Consider the following 15770-nt stretch of genomic DNA (forward strand, 5'->3'; position numbering starts at 1 on the left):
TAGGTTCCAATGGACCACCATTTTCATAATGATAACTGTAATGGCGTAGGTTAGATTTGTGCCAGGTGTGTGGGTCCTGTTAACCGGGATATGGTATTATCCGTTTCTGGACCTAGGTTTCTCCGACGATAACACGCAGGTATAGAAGAAACTATGTCTATCATCCCCAGTACCTAGGACAGTGCCTGGGACTCAGTAGATCAAGTTTGAATGCACACCAGGCTTCAGAGTTCCCCGCAGTTCCAGAAAAGAACAGCAGGCGTCGCCCCACCCTCACATCTGTGCAGGCAGAGTCTGTGCCCTGGCTGAAGCAGGCCGGGTCAGGAACTCATTGACTCTTCGGCAGAGGGATTGAGATTCTTCCATAAAGGGGCTTCTGGATGCCGAATTATGAGGCTCTTTTCCTTTAAAAAACTGACTTTTCACTTTGAAAACAGAGGGCTCCTGGCCCTTTAATAGTTGGCCCGGTCCCGGGACGCTGTTTCCCAGGATGCACGGCGTTATGTAAATGAAGTAGTTTCCAGACTGAGGGTGGTGGATACCATCAATATGAAGAGAACTTTTACAGGAAATTTGTCGTGATAAACAGATGAGAGGGAATTATAAATGCTACAATTATCCATTTTCCAAGTCCCTAAAACTACAACCATAATCGTAAAAAACTCTATATTTATGATCTTTATATACCTGCTGGTGACAAACGTTTCCTGCCCGGATGATCCTCAGTGGTCTGGGGTGCAGGCTTCAAACCTGTAGCTGTCTAGCGACAGAGTGGTTCAATTCCACCTTTCGGGCGTCTAACCACTTAAGACCTAAGTGGCATGCACATGGCATCCTTTTTCAGACTTGGTGTTGTCTCTGCAGTTCCTGTATCTCAAGTTATTCTCTTGCTTTTCATCGTGGTTATATTCCCCATCCTCACCTCTCACAACTCCAAAATATGGGGTTTATTTGTACACTTCTAGGATGTTTACAGTTTAGGGACTGTCCTGGATTTCTAATATTCACAAACATTTATTCTCATTTTTATTCTGTGAGTCACATTCAGTGAGCATTTACTGCTCTGGGCCAGCCTCGTATTGAGCAGGGAGGGGGACAAACATTATTAAACGATCATGTAATTACACATTTAATTAGCAACTAGAAAGGTGATGACTGCCAGGCGCAGAGCATATAAGGCCATCTCACAGGAGACCGGACCTAGTGGGGTGTCAGGGTGCTTAGGGTAGACACTTGGGTGAGAGGAATTAGTTAACAGAAGTGGGGAGTAGTACTGGCCAGGAATGGGGTGCAGTAATGGCCATGGGGGATGATGGTAACTGCACCCTCTTTCTTTCTTTTTTCTTCCTTTCTTTTTTTTTTTATGCAGTACTGGGGATGAAACCCAGGGGCATTCTACTTCCAAGCTACATCCCCAGCCCTATTTTTTATTCATTCCTTATTTATTTATTTATTTATTTATTTATTTTTGTGGTGTTGGAGATGGAACCTAGGGGCATTCTGCCTCCGAGCTACACCCCCAGCCATATTTCTTTTTTCTTTATTCTGAAATCGGGTCTCAGTTAGTTGCAAAGGGCCCAAGTACCTGAGGCTGTCTGCGAACCATGATCTTCCCGTCTCAGCCTCCCAAATGCTGGGATTACAAGCATGCGCCACCACGCCCGGCTCTGCACCTTCTTTTTTGCATGTAACACTGGTATGCACAAACTCTGAGTCCTTGCAGCTGCCGTCTTCTGTAGATGAGGAAGCTAATTCTCAGGCAGATGAATTCTTTTTTCCAAGGTCACCCAGCCTCAGTAGGTCTCCAGGCCAGGAGCTCTCCCAGCCTATGTTATTTGCAACTGCCCTCGTCCTTCTCAAGCTGGCTACTCACCAAGTCCCAACTATTCTGTCTGAGTGTGTGTGTGTGCGCTCGTGCTAGTGGGGACTGAATTTAGGGGCATTTTACCTCTGAGCTATACCATCCAGCCCTTTTTAGTTTTTATTTTGGAACAGAGTCTGTCTCACGAGATTGCTGAGAGTCTAGTTAAGTTTCTGGGGCTATTCTTGAACCTGTGATTGTTGTTTCAGTTTCCCAAATATTGAGATTACAGGCATGTACTACTACAACAGGCTTTTTTTTTTTTTTTTTTTTTTTTTTTTTTTTTTTTTTTTGTGGCACTGGGGATGGAACCCCGGGGAATTCTACCTCCAAGCTACACTCCAGCCCTATTTTTTTTTTTTTTTTTGAAACAGGGTCTCACTAAGTTGCAAAGGGCCTCATAAGTAGCTGAGGCTGGCCATGAACCATGATCCTCCTGTCTCAGCCTCCCAAGCGCTGGGACTACAGATGTTCAGCACCACACCCACCTAAATGCTTTATCTTTGTTGTTGTTGTTGTTGTTGTTGTTGTTGTTGTTGTTGTATTGGGGATTGAACCCAGGGGCATTCTATCTCTGAGCTATACTCTTTTTTATTTATCGTTGTTGTTGTTGTTGTTGTATTGGGGATTGAACCCAGGGGCATTCTATCTCTGAGCTATACTCTTTTTTATTTATCGTTGTTGTTGTTGTTGTTGTTGTTGTTGTATTGGGGATTGAACCCAGGGGCATTCTATCTCTGAGCTATACTCTTTTTTATTTATCGTTGTTGTTGTTGTTGTTGTTGTTGTTGTTGTTGTATTGGGGATTAAACCCAGGGGCATTCTATCTCTGAGCTATACTCTTTTTTATTTATCGTTGTTGTTGTTGTTGTTGTTGTTGTTGTTGTTGTTGTTGTATTGGGGATTAAACCCAGGGGCATTCTATCTCTGAGCTATACTTTTTTATTTTATTTATTTTTTATTTTGAAACAGGGTCTTCCTAGGCTGCTGAGAGTCTCGCTAAATTGCTGAAGCTGGTCTTAAACTTGCAATCCTAAACCTCCTGTTTTAGTCTCCCAAGTACTGGAATTACAGGTACTGGCCACCGAGCCTGACCTAAAAGCCACCTGGCTCGCTCCTCTCCTCTCTATCCATGTCCTAACCCTGCTCCAGGCCCCCTCACACCCTCCAGCATCTCCTCAGTCTCCTTCTTCTCACTTCCAGACACCGTCAACCTGGTGGCTAGAGTGGTCAGTCTAAAGCCCAAATCTGTCTCTGCCTCCCTCCTGCTCCAAACTTGCCGTGGCTTTCTAGTACCCACAGACAAAATCTAAATTCCTTAGCCTGGAAATGTAAATTGCCTGCAGAATCTGGTTCCTGCAAACATCTCTACCCTCACACCCTTTTCTCTGGTCACCGTGAATCCCTCCCTCCCTCGATGTATCAAGCCTTCTCCTCACCAACAGGCTTTTGTTTGTTTATTGGTACTGGGGATTGAACCCAGAGGCTTTCTACCTCCGAGCTACATTCTCAGACCATTTTATCGTTTATTTGGAAACGGTCTAAGTTGCTGAGAGCCTCGCTCAGTCGCTGAGGCTGGCTTTGAACCTGTGCCATCCTCCTGTCTCAGCCTCCCAAGTACTGGGATTACAAGCCTGTGCCACCACTCCCAACTTTATTTTTATTTTGAAACAAGGCTTCTCTAGGTTGATGAGAGTCTCATTACTTGCTGAAGCTGTCCTCAAACCTGCAATCTTCCAGTCTTAGCCTCTCAAGTACTGGGATTACAAGCAGACACCACCATGCCCGGCTCACCAACGTATCTGTGAGTTTACTTCTTTCTTTCTTTCTTTTTCTTTCTTTCTTTCTTTCTTTCTTTCTTTCTTTCTTTCTTTCTTTCTTTCTTTCTTGTTCTTTCTTTCTCTTTTTGCAGGTCTAGAGATGGAATCCAGGGGCATTCGACCTCCAAGCTACACCCCCTGCCCTATTTTTTTATTTTGAAACCGGGTCTCACTGAATTGCAGAGGGCCCTACTAAGTAGCTGAGGCTGGCCGCGAACCACGATCCTCCAGTCTCAGCCTCCCCAATGCTGGGATTACAAGTGTGCGCCACCACGCCCAGAGTTTACTATTTTCTGGACCTTAGCCTTCTTTAGTCCTGCTGTGAGAGCGCCATCCTGTGTTTGTGTGCAGTTCGAGCTTTCCTATCCATCTAACCTCACTTTCTCTTGCTGAAAGAAAACCAGGTGTAGATACCAAGTGCAAATAGACACGGAGGCCTGGTGGAATCAATTTAAAGAGCTTTGTATTGGCGACAGTGCAGAACCCAAGGGGAAGGGGAGCAGCCCAATGCCAGCCTGCCCCAGCCCCCCCCCTCGGTCAAGTGCAAAATACAAAAAAAAGGAATCACAAATAACAAGTATAGCATGGGGCGGTGGGGGGGGGAGGTTGGGGAACCAGTACATTGTGATCAGCAAGGGCGGGGCCTGCTTACAGTCTCACACTGGCACCCAGAATTCTCAACATACACATTATAAAAACCAACCATCCCTCGGGCTTATTCACAAAAATAAAATCTCATGTCCCCAACAAATCCAGAGTCAGCACTCAGCTGGAGGATCAGGGACAGTCAAAGGAGACAGGTGGAAATGGTCAAAGAAAAAGACACTCAGGAAGGCGGCCAGAGACTGTCACAAACAGCCAGAGGGGCCGAGACCGTGAGGAAAGGGACAGCTAGAGAGAGTCAGTCACAAGCCTGAGACGGATCCCAGGTTTCCAGAAGCAGTTTCCAACTCCACCATATGCTTTTAAATGCAGAAGCGCTCACACACGCACGCACGCGCACACACACACCCATATATAATATATTTATTTATACATAATAGATATAAGTGCCTTTCAGAAACCAGGAAAGGGATAAATAGCTGGGGAGGGTCTGGGGCCAGAGAGAGCTGACGGGTCGTGGAATGTCGTCCATGCAGCACGGAGGGCAGCCGGGCCCACCCCCTTATATTAAAAAATAGAAATTTGCCTCACGATAAATCCTCATGAGGTAAAGCACAAGGAAGGGTGGGGTGGGAGAGCCACAACTGAAGTACAGGGCTGAGAGATTTGAGGGATGTGCTTGTGGGAGCCCACTCCCTCCAAATTTGCTAGTCCCAAAATATTGGGGGTGGGGGGTCAGGGGCCAAAGCCTCAGCCTTTGAAACTTCTCTGGAGGATGCCGAGTCCCCTTGCTCCCCCTTCTGGAGAGGATGCGGGGCACCGAGGGCTAGGAGAAGTTGGCGTCCTAGGCTGGGGTTGGGGTGCAGGGCCCAGGTCCAAGGAGAGAAGACACAGGGATAGTTCATTGTCAGCCCCCCTCTCTCGATTCTGTCGCCCCTTCGAGTCTAACTCCTTGTGGAGGGGGAAGGAGGCCAGTGGGGCAGGGGAGGCCGAGGGAAGGTTTTGGGGAGTGGGATTTCTGCCCAACTGTCCCACCCCACAGCCGGCCCCGCTCATTCACAGTATAAAGCACTCCAGCAGGACGGCGTCGCAGCGCCCCCTGCTGCCTGAAACCAGAAAGGCCCAACAAGGACGGCCAGGGGGTGCTGGACCAAGGCGGGCTTGGGATAATACTGCATTCCGAAAGGGTGGTAGGGGGGCTGAATTGGGAGGGGGGCCTTCGGAGGCGAAAAAGTCCAATCCTAGCCAGTTTTCTGAGCGGGTACAGGCTGGATAGTCAAGAAAGTTCACATTTCAGAATAAGTCAGGGGGAGAGCAGATTATCGGAAGGAACACCACTTCCCTCTAAGGGGGCTCCATTCTGCCCAGAGGAGGCTCTAGCCTCGTGGAAATGTGGGATAAACAGGCTAACGTCGAGGGGTCTGGGGGCAGCCTGCCTGGCCAGGCCCCTGAAGGGGTGTGGGACAGAGTGGGGCAAAGTTGGCACCTCCTTGTTGGGCCTCCCTGGGGAGGGGGGCTTCAGCCCCTGACCGCCCACCCACACCGCCCCGCCATCCCCCTGGCGCACAGGACGCCCTCCCATCCCCACAGTTTAGGTTGAAGTTGAGAGGACCAACCGCATGGCGCCGGGGTGGCCATCCCTCCCCATCCCCGTCCCCAGAGTCACCAGCTCTCCGGCCTCGCCCGGGTGCACAGAAACAAAAGGCCGCACAAACACAAGAAGTCCTCCTGTCCGGTGGCAGCGGCGGCAGAGGGTCAGACAGAGGAGTCCGGGAGGCCACACGCCCTTAGTCTCTTCCCCTCTCCTCTCCTCGTCCAAGTCTCTCTCCCTTGTGTGTCTGTTTGTTTTGAGTGTCTAAAGAGTTCACAGAGCGAGAAGGGAGGGCGAGTTCAGGGGGTCGGAAGGCTGGTCGCTGCCGCTGGTGCGTTGAGCGCCGGCGAATGCGGAGACCTCCGGGCAGGTGAGAACAAACGAGGAAGTGTACGAAGGGTTAACAACGGGGAAAGGGTCGCCGAGGACTTGGACTTCACTGTGTGTAAAGAGAGAAGCCGTCAGGTTGGGGGGTGCGTCTTGGCTGGTCTGGAAGGGCAGGGGCGGTGGTGGCGGGGGCGGCAGCAGCCAGCCGAAACCATCTTCCTTAGCGGATGCTGACCCTGGCAAATCTCTCACCTCCGCCAGCGGGCCCGGGCCCGGCCCCTCTTCGTAGGGGATCTTGCAGCCGGGTTTGTGGGCCACCAGCACAAACTCCAGGCGCTCCTTCTCCTTTTGGAGTTCGGCGATCTCGGACTCCAGCTCTGCTTTTTCTTCCTCCAGCTGATCTGTCTCCTGAGGCCGGAGGCCGGGTCATAAGAGAGGGAGAGAGGAGGCCGTCAGTGACTGGGGAAGGTGGCTCAGGTCTACGTTAGACCTGCTGCTCAGCCTGGAGCTGCAGCCCCTACTGGGAGGAAACACCCCCAACATGGAGTCCCGGTATGCTACTACAGGACCTGGCAGCCTGGCCTTTTTTTTTTTTTTTTTTTTTGGTGGGGGTCCTGGAGATTGAATCCAAAGGTATTCTACCTCCAACCTACACCTCCAGCTCGATTGCTGAGGCTGGCTTTGAATCTGTGATCCTCCTGTCTCAGCCTCCCAGGTACTGAGATTAGGAGCGCGTGTCACCATGCCCAGCTTCTGTCTTGCCTTTTAACAGTTCCAGTTTCTTAGGCCTATGGCACACACCTGTAATCCCGGTACTTGGGAGGCTGAGACAGAAAGATCACAGGTTCAAGGCCAGCCTCTGCAATTTAGTGAGGCTCTCAAGCAACCTAGTGAGACCCGGTTTCAAAGTAAAATAAATAATAAATAAAAAGGGCTAGGGGTATACCTCTAACGTAGGATGTCTCTGAGTGCAACCCACAGTACCAAGAAGAAAAAAACTGCACCCCAGTTTCCCCACCTGTCCAATGTCTGGTTGGGAAGGAACCTGGTGCATATGGGAGTCTCTGGTGTGCAGGAAGGGCTCAGAGACTTGTTGAGTGAGTAAATAATTGTAAGGGTTTGTAATGAGATCCCTGTTGTTACCCTTCCCCCCTCGACCTCCCAGGGAAGAGACCCAGTAGGAAAATAGGGAATTGGCTGGGCTTTCTCAAAGGGTAACAGGATACCCTCAAGGCATAAAGTAGGGAGCTCTCAGCTGGGCGAGGTGGCACACTCCTGTGATCCCAGCACTTGGGAGGTTGAGGAAGGAGGATTGCAAGTTTGAGGCCAGCCTCAGCAACTTAGCAAGACCCTGTTTCAAATTTTCAAAAATAAATAAGTAAACAAAAAGGGCTTGGGGGGTATAATGCAAAGGTAGAGTGCCACTGGGTTCAATCCCCATTACCAAACAAAATAAAAGTAAACCAAAATAAAGAATAAAGTAAGCCAGGCATAGTGGCGCACACTTGTAATCCCCGTGCCAGACTCACTGGCTTAAGAGACCCTATTTCCAAATAAAAGTATAAAATAGGTCTCCGAGTGTAGCCCAGAGGTAGAAGGGCTTCCAGGAACCCCAGTACCACCAAAAAAAAAAAAAAAAAGAATAAAGTAGGAAACTCTCAGGCTGAAGTAGGACATAGAAACAAATGGGTTTTGGTGGCTGCCATCAGCCCAAGTTCTGGAGAACTGTGGGTGGCTGGCGCAGGAGGTGGGGAATTGACGTAGTATAAAATAATTTAGTTTCACAGATTCTCCAGAATGTTCAAGGCAAAAGGAGTCTGGGACATTTAACGAGGGGTTGAAGAGATGGATAAACTGAGTCAAAAATAGGTTACTGCTTGCCCATCACCAAATGGAGAAATGACTGGAGCGCCCTCCCCAAACGTCCCTGCTTGTCCCCTCAGGATGGGCTGGAAGGTCAGGACAGTGACGCATGGGGCAGTAAGTCAGAGAAAAGAGGGTGGCTAGGAGTTGGCATTAGTCTGTAGGGGTCCCTGCGTGTGCTCGGGGCCAATCTGTCTGGCCACACTGTCCCATGTGGAACCCCTGCTTCTCATCTCAGGATAAAGGCACAGGTGCAGGTGAGGCCAGCACACCCCTGCCCGCCCCAGCGCCGCCCTTACCGCCTGGAGCCGGTCAGTCAGTTCCCTCCGCCGGTTCCTACATTTAGCGGCTGCGAGCTTGTTCCGCTCCCGGCGAACCCTTCGCTTCTCCTCTTCTTCTGGAGTAAGCTGAGTAGGAGAAACAGACAGCATGAGATCTGGGGACGCAGCACCCCTCCTTCATCCTTCTAGAACCCCCAGAGCCCTCGTCCACACTGCCTGTGGCAGGAATGAAAGGGCTGCTGCACCCTTGAGGCCTCGGTGGACCCCTCACCCCAATAAATGCTGAAGTCCCGCAGCTCCTGCTTCCCCCCCCACCCAGGCCAACTTGAGGCCCCGTGCTCACCGTCTCCTCGCGGGGCCTCCGAGGCCGGGCTCGGGCCGGGCGGGCAGGCCCAGGGCCGCTGCTAGTCCCACTGGTGGACGGCCCGCCACTGCCGCCGGCTCCACCACTGCTATAGCCGCTCAGGCCCGGCGTGGAGTAGCTGGTTCCAGGCATGTCGTAGGGGTCAACGGCTGGGGGCTGAGAGGCCAGGGGCTGCCCCTGGGACTGGGCCATGGAAGAGATGAGGGTGGGTTGCACGAGCCACTGGAGGTCCTGGCTGGTTGTGATCGCGGTGACCGTGGGCACGAAGGAACCGGGCATTTCCCCGAGACCGGCGCACTCCTACGGGGTGACACATACACACACAGGCGTAGACACACAAACAAAGACACCGACACACACGCACCCAACACACATAACACACCGACCCCGTGAGTGAACACAGGGTGAGCGGGTGTGGATGTGTGTGTCACAGGCAAAAAGCCACAACACCCACCCTTCCACTACACCGTGACGCAGTGGTTAATGAAACGATTTCTGCTCAACTGGCTTCTACCTCCTCCTTCTTCCTCGGGGAAAGGTTGCACAGTTCCAGCGGGTGGTGAATCACACCCTGGGTTGGTGACTCTTAGGTGTGGGGGGCTGGGGAGGAGGCTGGACACAGCCGGGTGACAGAACCCCCGGGAGGGAGCCACAGTCACACACACAGCCACAACACCCCACCCCCACCACAGAGGCAAGGGGAGGGAGAGGGAGAGGCCTTAGACCAAGCCTTCCTCTACACACACATACACACACCCCTCTGTACGAGCCTCCTGCAGGGGCGGGGATCCCGGTGAAAAGGGTGTTGGGGGACAGGCCTAGGAGTTGGGAGCATCGTTTAAGTAACCGTCTCTCTGCAGTGAGACCCTGCTAAGTGACAGGTTCAGGTGGGCGTACAGGTAGAGAAAAGTAACAGTCAGGCTCTCTCCGACTGTCGGAGAGGGGCAATGGTGTGGAGGCCGAGCCCCCAAGCCCAAGCGGCGCTCATCTCCCCCCACCCGCCAGTGGAATCCTGGAATTGCTCTGTAGGCATAACTACTGTCCCGGGGGGCGTGGTGAGGGAAGGGCTGGCCGGCCGGCCAATCAGCGCCCAGGGAACTCAGAGGGGGCGGAGCTCGTGGAGACCACCTGGCCGGTTCCCGTCCGGCTAGCGGCTCTAGTCTTGTCTTCTGACACACCGGAGGGACCGGGCGCCCAGAGCAGAAGGAATGGGAGTGTGTCTGTGTGCCCGGAGAATAAGGTGACGGCCACCAGATCTCCGGAAGAAACGCCGGCACGCAAACAGACTCCTCCTGCTCCCGGGAGCCGAGGGGACAGTCCCCGCAAGGTCCTCGCAGACCCATCGGGTCGTAGAGAGTTGCTCTGTAGCGACAGGAGTCCCCCTTGCCTTTCTAGAGGCCCAGAAAAGAGAGCCCAGCGCCGAGGAACCACGGGTTCCGGGGACTGCGAGGGGGAAGGGAACTGCGCCCACAAATAGGAAGGGAAAGGTGATTGGCCAGAGCCCGCGCAGCGGCGACCAATCGCAACGCCAGGCTGCCCCCTCCCTTAGCAACGTGGCCTCGGCGTTCCAAAATAGAACGCTCCCGGGACGTCAGGGGCGGGGCGGACGAAGGGGGCGCCGTGCGCCGTGCGTGCCTCGCGTCAGACGGAGGATTCCAGCGCGTCAGCCGTTACGCACGGGTCCCCCGTTACGTCTCCGCGCAGGAGGCGGAGGCAGCGCGGCAGAGGGTTCGAGGCCCGCTTTCCGGCTGGGTGGAGGGCGCCGGGCGCCAAAGTCGGCGCTCCGAAAGGGGAGGACACTGGAGGGAGCTACCGGTCGCTTCTCCGGGATTTTCCTCCCCTAACTGCGCTAGCTTCAGACTGGGGACCTAGCCGGGGGCAGTCCCGGAGCCGGCCAAAAGTCCTCGGGTCCGCTGCCGCAGACACGTTGCACCGAGCCGCGCACCCCCGCCCCGCGCCCCGCGCCCCAGAGCTCGCCGGGCTGCGTCCCCTCCCCGCTCGCCGCGCACACGAGCAGTTGCAAGCATCTCCCAATTATCTGCAGTTTGTAAAGTGTGCCGGGAGCCTATTCTCTCCCCGCTTCTGGGATTTGGCGCGGCATTATTTGATGGGTGGCGGTCGCTCACTTAAAAATTAAGAACCACAAAGCATCACCTCTACCATCTAGAACTTACCTGAGAGGAGGCGGCGGTGGGTGGACTGCCGAAGGAGTCCACTGAAGACAGATACTGAGACTCGGCGGAGGGCGAGGAGCTGCACCGGGAGCCGGAGTCGTAGTCTCCGGGGAAAGCCTGAAACATTTCCCTGGGCACAGGGGGGGCCCTGTGACCACGCTGAGGTCGCCGGGAAGCCAAGGCTATGGCCGGGTGGGGGGGAAGCAAGGTGCGAGTACGGGGTGAGCCGAGGGCGTCCCCAAAGTGCGCTGTCCGGTGGAGCTCCGGGAGGGATGGAGTCCCGCTCCCGAAGCGGCAAAGTTTCCGTGCAGTCCCCGCAAGTGCCCAGGCCCCTACAGGATGCCGCCGCGCCTCCTGAAAGTCCAGGCTCCGCGGGCCCGGGGGCGAAGGGGGGATCGCTCCCCCAGAGGCACAAAGCGCTGTCCCGCTGTACAGAATTCGCTTCGGGTGCGGTCTCCTCCACGCGTCCGGCGAGTCCCACGGGGGGAGGGGAGTAGTAAAGAAGATAAAAGTAAGTCGATCCTCCGAAATAAAATGAAGAAATATCTAGAAGAATTCTTCTAAAAACTTTCTCCCCGGAAAAAAAATAGCAAACTTCACGGCTTCCAAGAAGAACCACAATATCGAAGTCCCCAAGTCCCAGCTCCGAGTGTCCCTCCCGTGGCGGTGGCTCTCAGTCTTATGAATGAAGCCCAGAGCTGCCAGCCTGTATTTATATGCCCGGGACCCGCCCCCCTGCTTGCGTCACCCGCCCCGTGCTCGACTAACTTCCCAAAATCTCGGTCCCGACCGAACCAAGTTTCACATCGTTCATTAGGCGGTCTCGCCTAGCTTCGATCTGATCACCTATATGACCCTTGGGATCCTGGGGGTCTCGGGGGCTGCGTTCCGGCCCACTCGGCAGGAGGGGATCCCGGCCCCGCCTCTCCGGAGTTCCTGTGACGCAATTAGCCATATAAGGAGCTCGGCCGGCGCGGCCGAGTGTTTGTTTGGTATCCTAGCAATGACGTCAGAGGGAATCCCTCGTTCGCCGTCGCCGCGCACCCCGAGTGCCTGCGGAACCCGCCCGCGCCTGCGCAGTGCCAAGCCGCCCCGGGGGCTGGTATTAATAGGTGCTTAAACTGTCCCGGGAAGGCCCCTGCTGACCCGGGCGGGGGAATGTCCCCCAACTTGCGGGTCCTTCTTACCTTGGGCGCCCCCACTTGCCCCAGCTCTCCGCTGGTGCAGCGCCCTCTCTCGAGAGGAAGAGCAGATCTCAAAAAACAGACCCTATGATTAGTGTGGTGTAGTCACGTAGGCGGGGAAACTGAGTCCCGAGCGGGGTTGGAGGCGCTGTGATGCTGCGGGTGAAAGTGGAGGTGTAGCTGGGATCCTGAGGCTCGTCCCAGCGTCTGGCCTGACTTGCCGAACTTGTAAACATGTTTTCCCTCTCTTGACCTTCAGCTTTATTTTGCCCAGCTGAGCAAAGTATGTGGGTTTGGGACCCGGCTGGCCTCGGGGGTCCCGCATTTGGGACACGAGCAGGTTTGGAAGAGATGGGGGAATTAAAGAGAACGAAGTGCCCTGGCTGATCGCATTGGTAGCCTTTCCTTCCTGCTGTATCGCCTCGTCTAGTCTCATCTGGAGGCAGTGAGAATAAGTGTGTGTGTAATTAACAAAGTAACTGATGACATGTATTTAGCACTTAACAAGTCCCAGCTCCCAAACTTAGGCTTTTCAAAGACAAGACTTGAAACAGCTTTGGAGGTTAGGGAAGTTTTGTTTGTTTGTTTGTTGTACTGGGGATTGGACTCAGGGGCATTCTACCTCCAAGCTACACCCCAGCCCAATTTAACTTTTTACTTTCTTTTTTTTTTTCTTCCGGCTTTGGAGATTGAATCCAGGGGCATTCTACCTCTGGCTACACCCCCAGCCCTATTTTTTTTATTCTTTATTATTATTTTGGTTTTGGTTTTGTTTTGTTTTGGTGGTACTGGGGGTGGAACCCAGAGGCTTTTCTACCTCCAGGCTATACTCCCAGACCTATTTTCTATTTTATTTGGAAACAGGGTCTCACTAAGTTGCTGAGAGCCTCACTAAGTAGCTGAGGCTGGCTTTGAACCTGTGTGATCCTCCTGTCTCAGCCTCCCAAGCGCAGGGATTACAAGCGTGCGCCACCACGCCCGGCTTCTTTATTGTGGGTTTTTTTTTTTTTTTTTTTTTTTTTTTGTGTGTGTGTGTGTGTGTGTGTGGTGGTACTGAGGTTCCTGGAACTCTTCTACCTCCGGGCTACACTCCCAAACCTATTTTATTTTTGGAAACAGGGTCTCTTAAGCCAGCGCGGCTGGCATGGAACCTGCATGATCCTCCTGTCTTTGCCTCCCAAGCGCGGGGATTACAAGCGTGGGCCACGACACCCAGCTTTATTGTTATTTTGAAAGAAGATCTCACTAAGTTGTAGAGGGCCTCACTAAGTAGCTGAGGCTGGCCCTGAACCTGCATGTCTCCTGACTCAGCCTCCCAAGTACTGGGATTACATGTCTGTGCCACCATGCCTGGTCTTATTTCTTATTTGGAAATAGGTCTCACTGGGTTGCTGAAAGTCTCGCTAAGTTGTAGAGGCTGGCTTCGGACCTGTGATCTCTTGTCTCAGCCTCCCAAATACTGGGATTACAAGTGTATGCCACCATGACCAGCTGAAAATCTTCATTTTGTGAAAGAGAAAAATGATACTGAGAGGTTAAATGAATGGCCCAAGACCCCATTGTAAGAAAGGGAGGGAGGGAGGGAGGGAGGGAGGGAGGGAGAGAGAGAGAGAGAGAGAGAGAGAGAGAGAGAGAGAGAGAGAGAGAGATTTTCACACACTGGGGATTAAACCCATGGACTCTACCACTTAACTACAGCATCCCCCACCCTTTCTAATTCTTTTTTCTCTTGGTAATGCAGATTGAATTCAGGGGCACTCTACCTCGGCACTACACCCTCAGACTTTTTCTTTTTCTTTTCTTTTTTTTTTTTTTTTTTTTTTTTTTTTTTTGCTGTACTGGGGATGGAACCCAGGGACATTCTACCTCCAAGCTACACCCCCAGCCCTATTTTTTTTATTTTTTATTTCGAAACAGGGTCTCACTGAGTTGCAAAAGGCCTCACTAAGTAGCTGTTGAGGCTGTCTGTGAACAGCCTCAACTACTACTTAGTGAGGCCCTCTGCAACTCAGTGTGATCCTCCGGTCTCAGCCTCCCGAATATTGGGATTACAAGTGAGCGCCACCACATCTGACACAACCCACAGACCTTTCATTTTTAAAATTTGATACAGAGCCTCACTAGTCATGAGGCTAATCATGAAACTGTGACCCTCCTGTCTCAGCCTCAGGTAGGAGGACCATAGGTTTGCACCACCAGACCTAATTTAAACCCAGAGTTATCAAACTCTGGCTCCTAGGTTTTTTTGTTTGTTTGTTTTTGTTTTCTTTGAGTTGGGTTCTTGCTGTGTTGCCCAGGTTGGCCTGGAACCCCTGGGCTCAAATGATCTTCCTGCCGTCGCCGGTGTAGTCAGGACCACTGGTATAAACCATGGCTGGGGAGGCCAGGCAGAGAACTCCAGCTCTTTACTTTCCTTCCTACTTTCTGCAACCTGCCTGGCTGGGTGAAACATCCTGACAAACCTGTGTCTGAAGATTGTGTAGATGATAATGGTGTCACCGTAGCTTTCATTTGTGGAGTTGTTGTTGTTGTTTGTTTGTTTGTTTGTTTGTTTTTGCAGTACTGGGGATGGAACCCAGGGGCATTCGACCTCCAAGCTACACCCCCCAGCCCTATTTTTTTTAACTTATTTTGTTGAAACAGGATCTCACTGAGTTGCAGAGGGCCTCACTAAGTAGTAGTTGAGGCTGTCCGCGAACTGTGATCCATCTATCTCAGCCTCCCAAATGCTGGGATTACAAGCGTGTGCCCACGCCCGACTCTGTGGAGTGTTTTGTTTTTTTCTTGTTTTTGTGGTACTGGGGATGGAACCCAGGGGCCTTCTACCTCAGGGCTACACTCCCAGACCTATTTTATATTTTATTTGGAAACAGGGTCTCTTAAGCCAGCTGAGGCTGGCTTCGAACCTGCGTGATCCTCCTGTCTCAGCCTCCCAAGCCCGGGGATTACATGCCTGCACCACCACGCCTGGCTCTGTGGAGTATTTTTAAGCTCTTTACAAACTCATTCCAACATCATAGCATATAAAATTGCAACCTAGGCTTAGAGGAGTTACACCTGCTTATCTGGGCAGTCCAGTTAACAGAGTCTCACTCAATCAAACATTTCTGATGCCATAGCCCCAACTTGTTGATACACACACACACACACACACACACACACACACACGACTGAACCCAGAGGTTCTTTACCACTGAGCTACACTCCCAGTCCTCTTAATTTTTATTTTGGGTTTCACTGAGATGCCCAGGTCAACCTCCAACTTTAGATCCTCCTGCTTCAGGTCCCAAGCAGATGGGATTACAGGCATACACCACCTCACCTAGCTACCCCTGACTCTTAAGCACCCACTGGGAAGGATCTGCCAGCTAGGCACAAACCTCAGAGGTCCCAGTACTTCCTGCCCATTGCACACCTGGCCTAGCCCTGGACACAGAGAGGGGAGGGTCCCAGCTCAGGGTTACACAGTAGGTTTGAGGCAGCACGGGAGTGGGAGGTGGTTTTTAGTTCCCCAAAGAGTCATGATCTGTGCAGTCATAGTGGGGAGGGGAAGGGAGCTGTAGCTGGCCAGGGAGACGCGGAGGTGGCAATAAGCCTGGTTGAGATGTCCAGACAAAAGCCTAGCCTCAATCCCGCCCTCACCTGGTTTCCTCACCCCCTCTGTCTGCTACTAGTCAGGAGAGAGGGTCAGGGACTGGGGGA

The 15770-nt window shown here is 52.6% G+C and overlaps 1 protein-coding gene across 2 annotated transcripts; it reads right to left on the bottom strand.

Annotated features, from left to right (window-relative positions):
* Positions 1 to 6148: 6148 nt before the first annotated feature.
* Positions 6149 to 11010, bottom strand: FOSB (FosB proto-oncogene, AP-1 transcription factor subunit; the record flags this gene model as incomplete). 2 transcript variants are annotated; one of them, XM_080704588.1, is made up of 4 exons in its annotated part: positions 6149 to 6610; positions 8365 to 8472; positions 8690 to 9010; positions 10885 to 11010. In XM_080704588.1, the coding sequence occupies 4 exons, from the start codon at positions 11008 to 11010 to the stop codon at positions 6149 to 6151; spliced, it is 1017 nt and encodes a 338-aa protein (XP_080560714.1). The 2 variants fall into 2 exon arrangements, with proteins under 2 accessions (XP_080560714.1, XP_080560715.1); XM_080704589.1 differs by lacking the exon at positions 8365 to 8472.
* Positions 11011 to 15770: the final 4760 nt, after the last annotated feature.

The sequence above is a fragment of the Muscardinus avellanarius genome (genome assembly GCF_963383645.1).
Source record: "Muscardinus avellanarius genome assembly, chromosome: 10".
NCBI lineage: Eukaryota > Metazoa > Chordata > Mammalia > Rodentia > Gliridae > Muscardinus > Muscardinus avellanarius.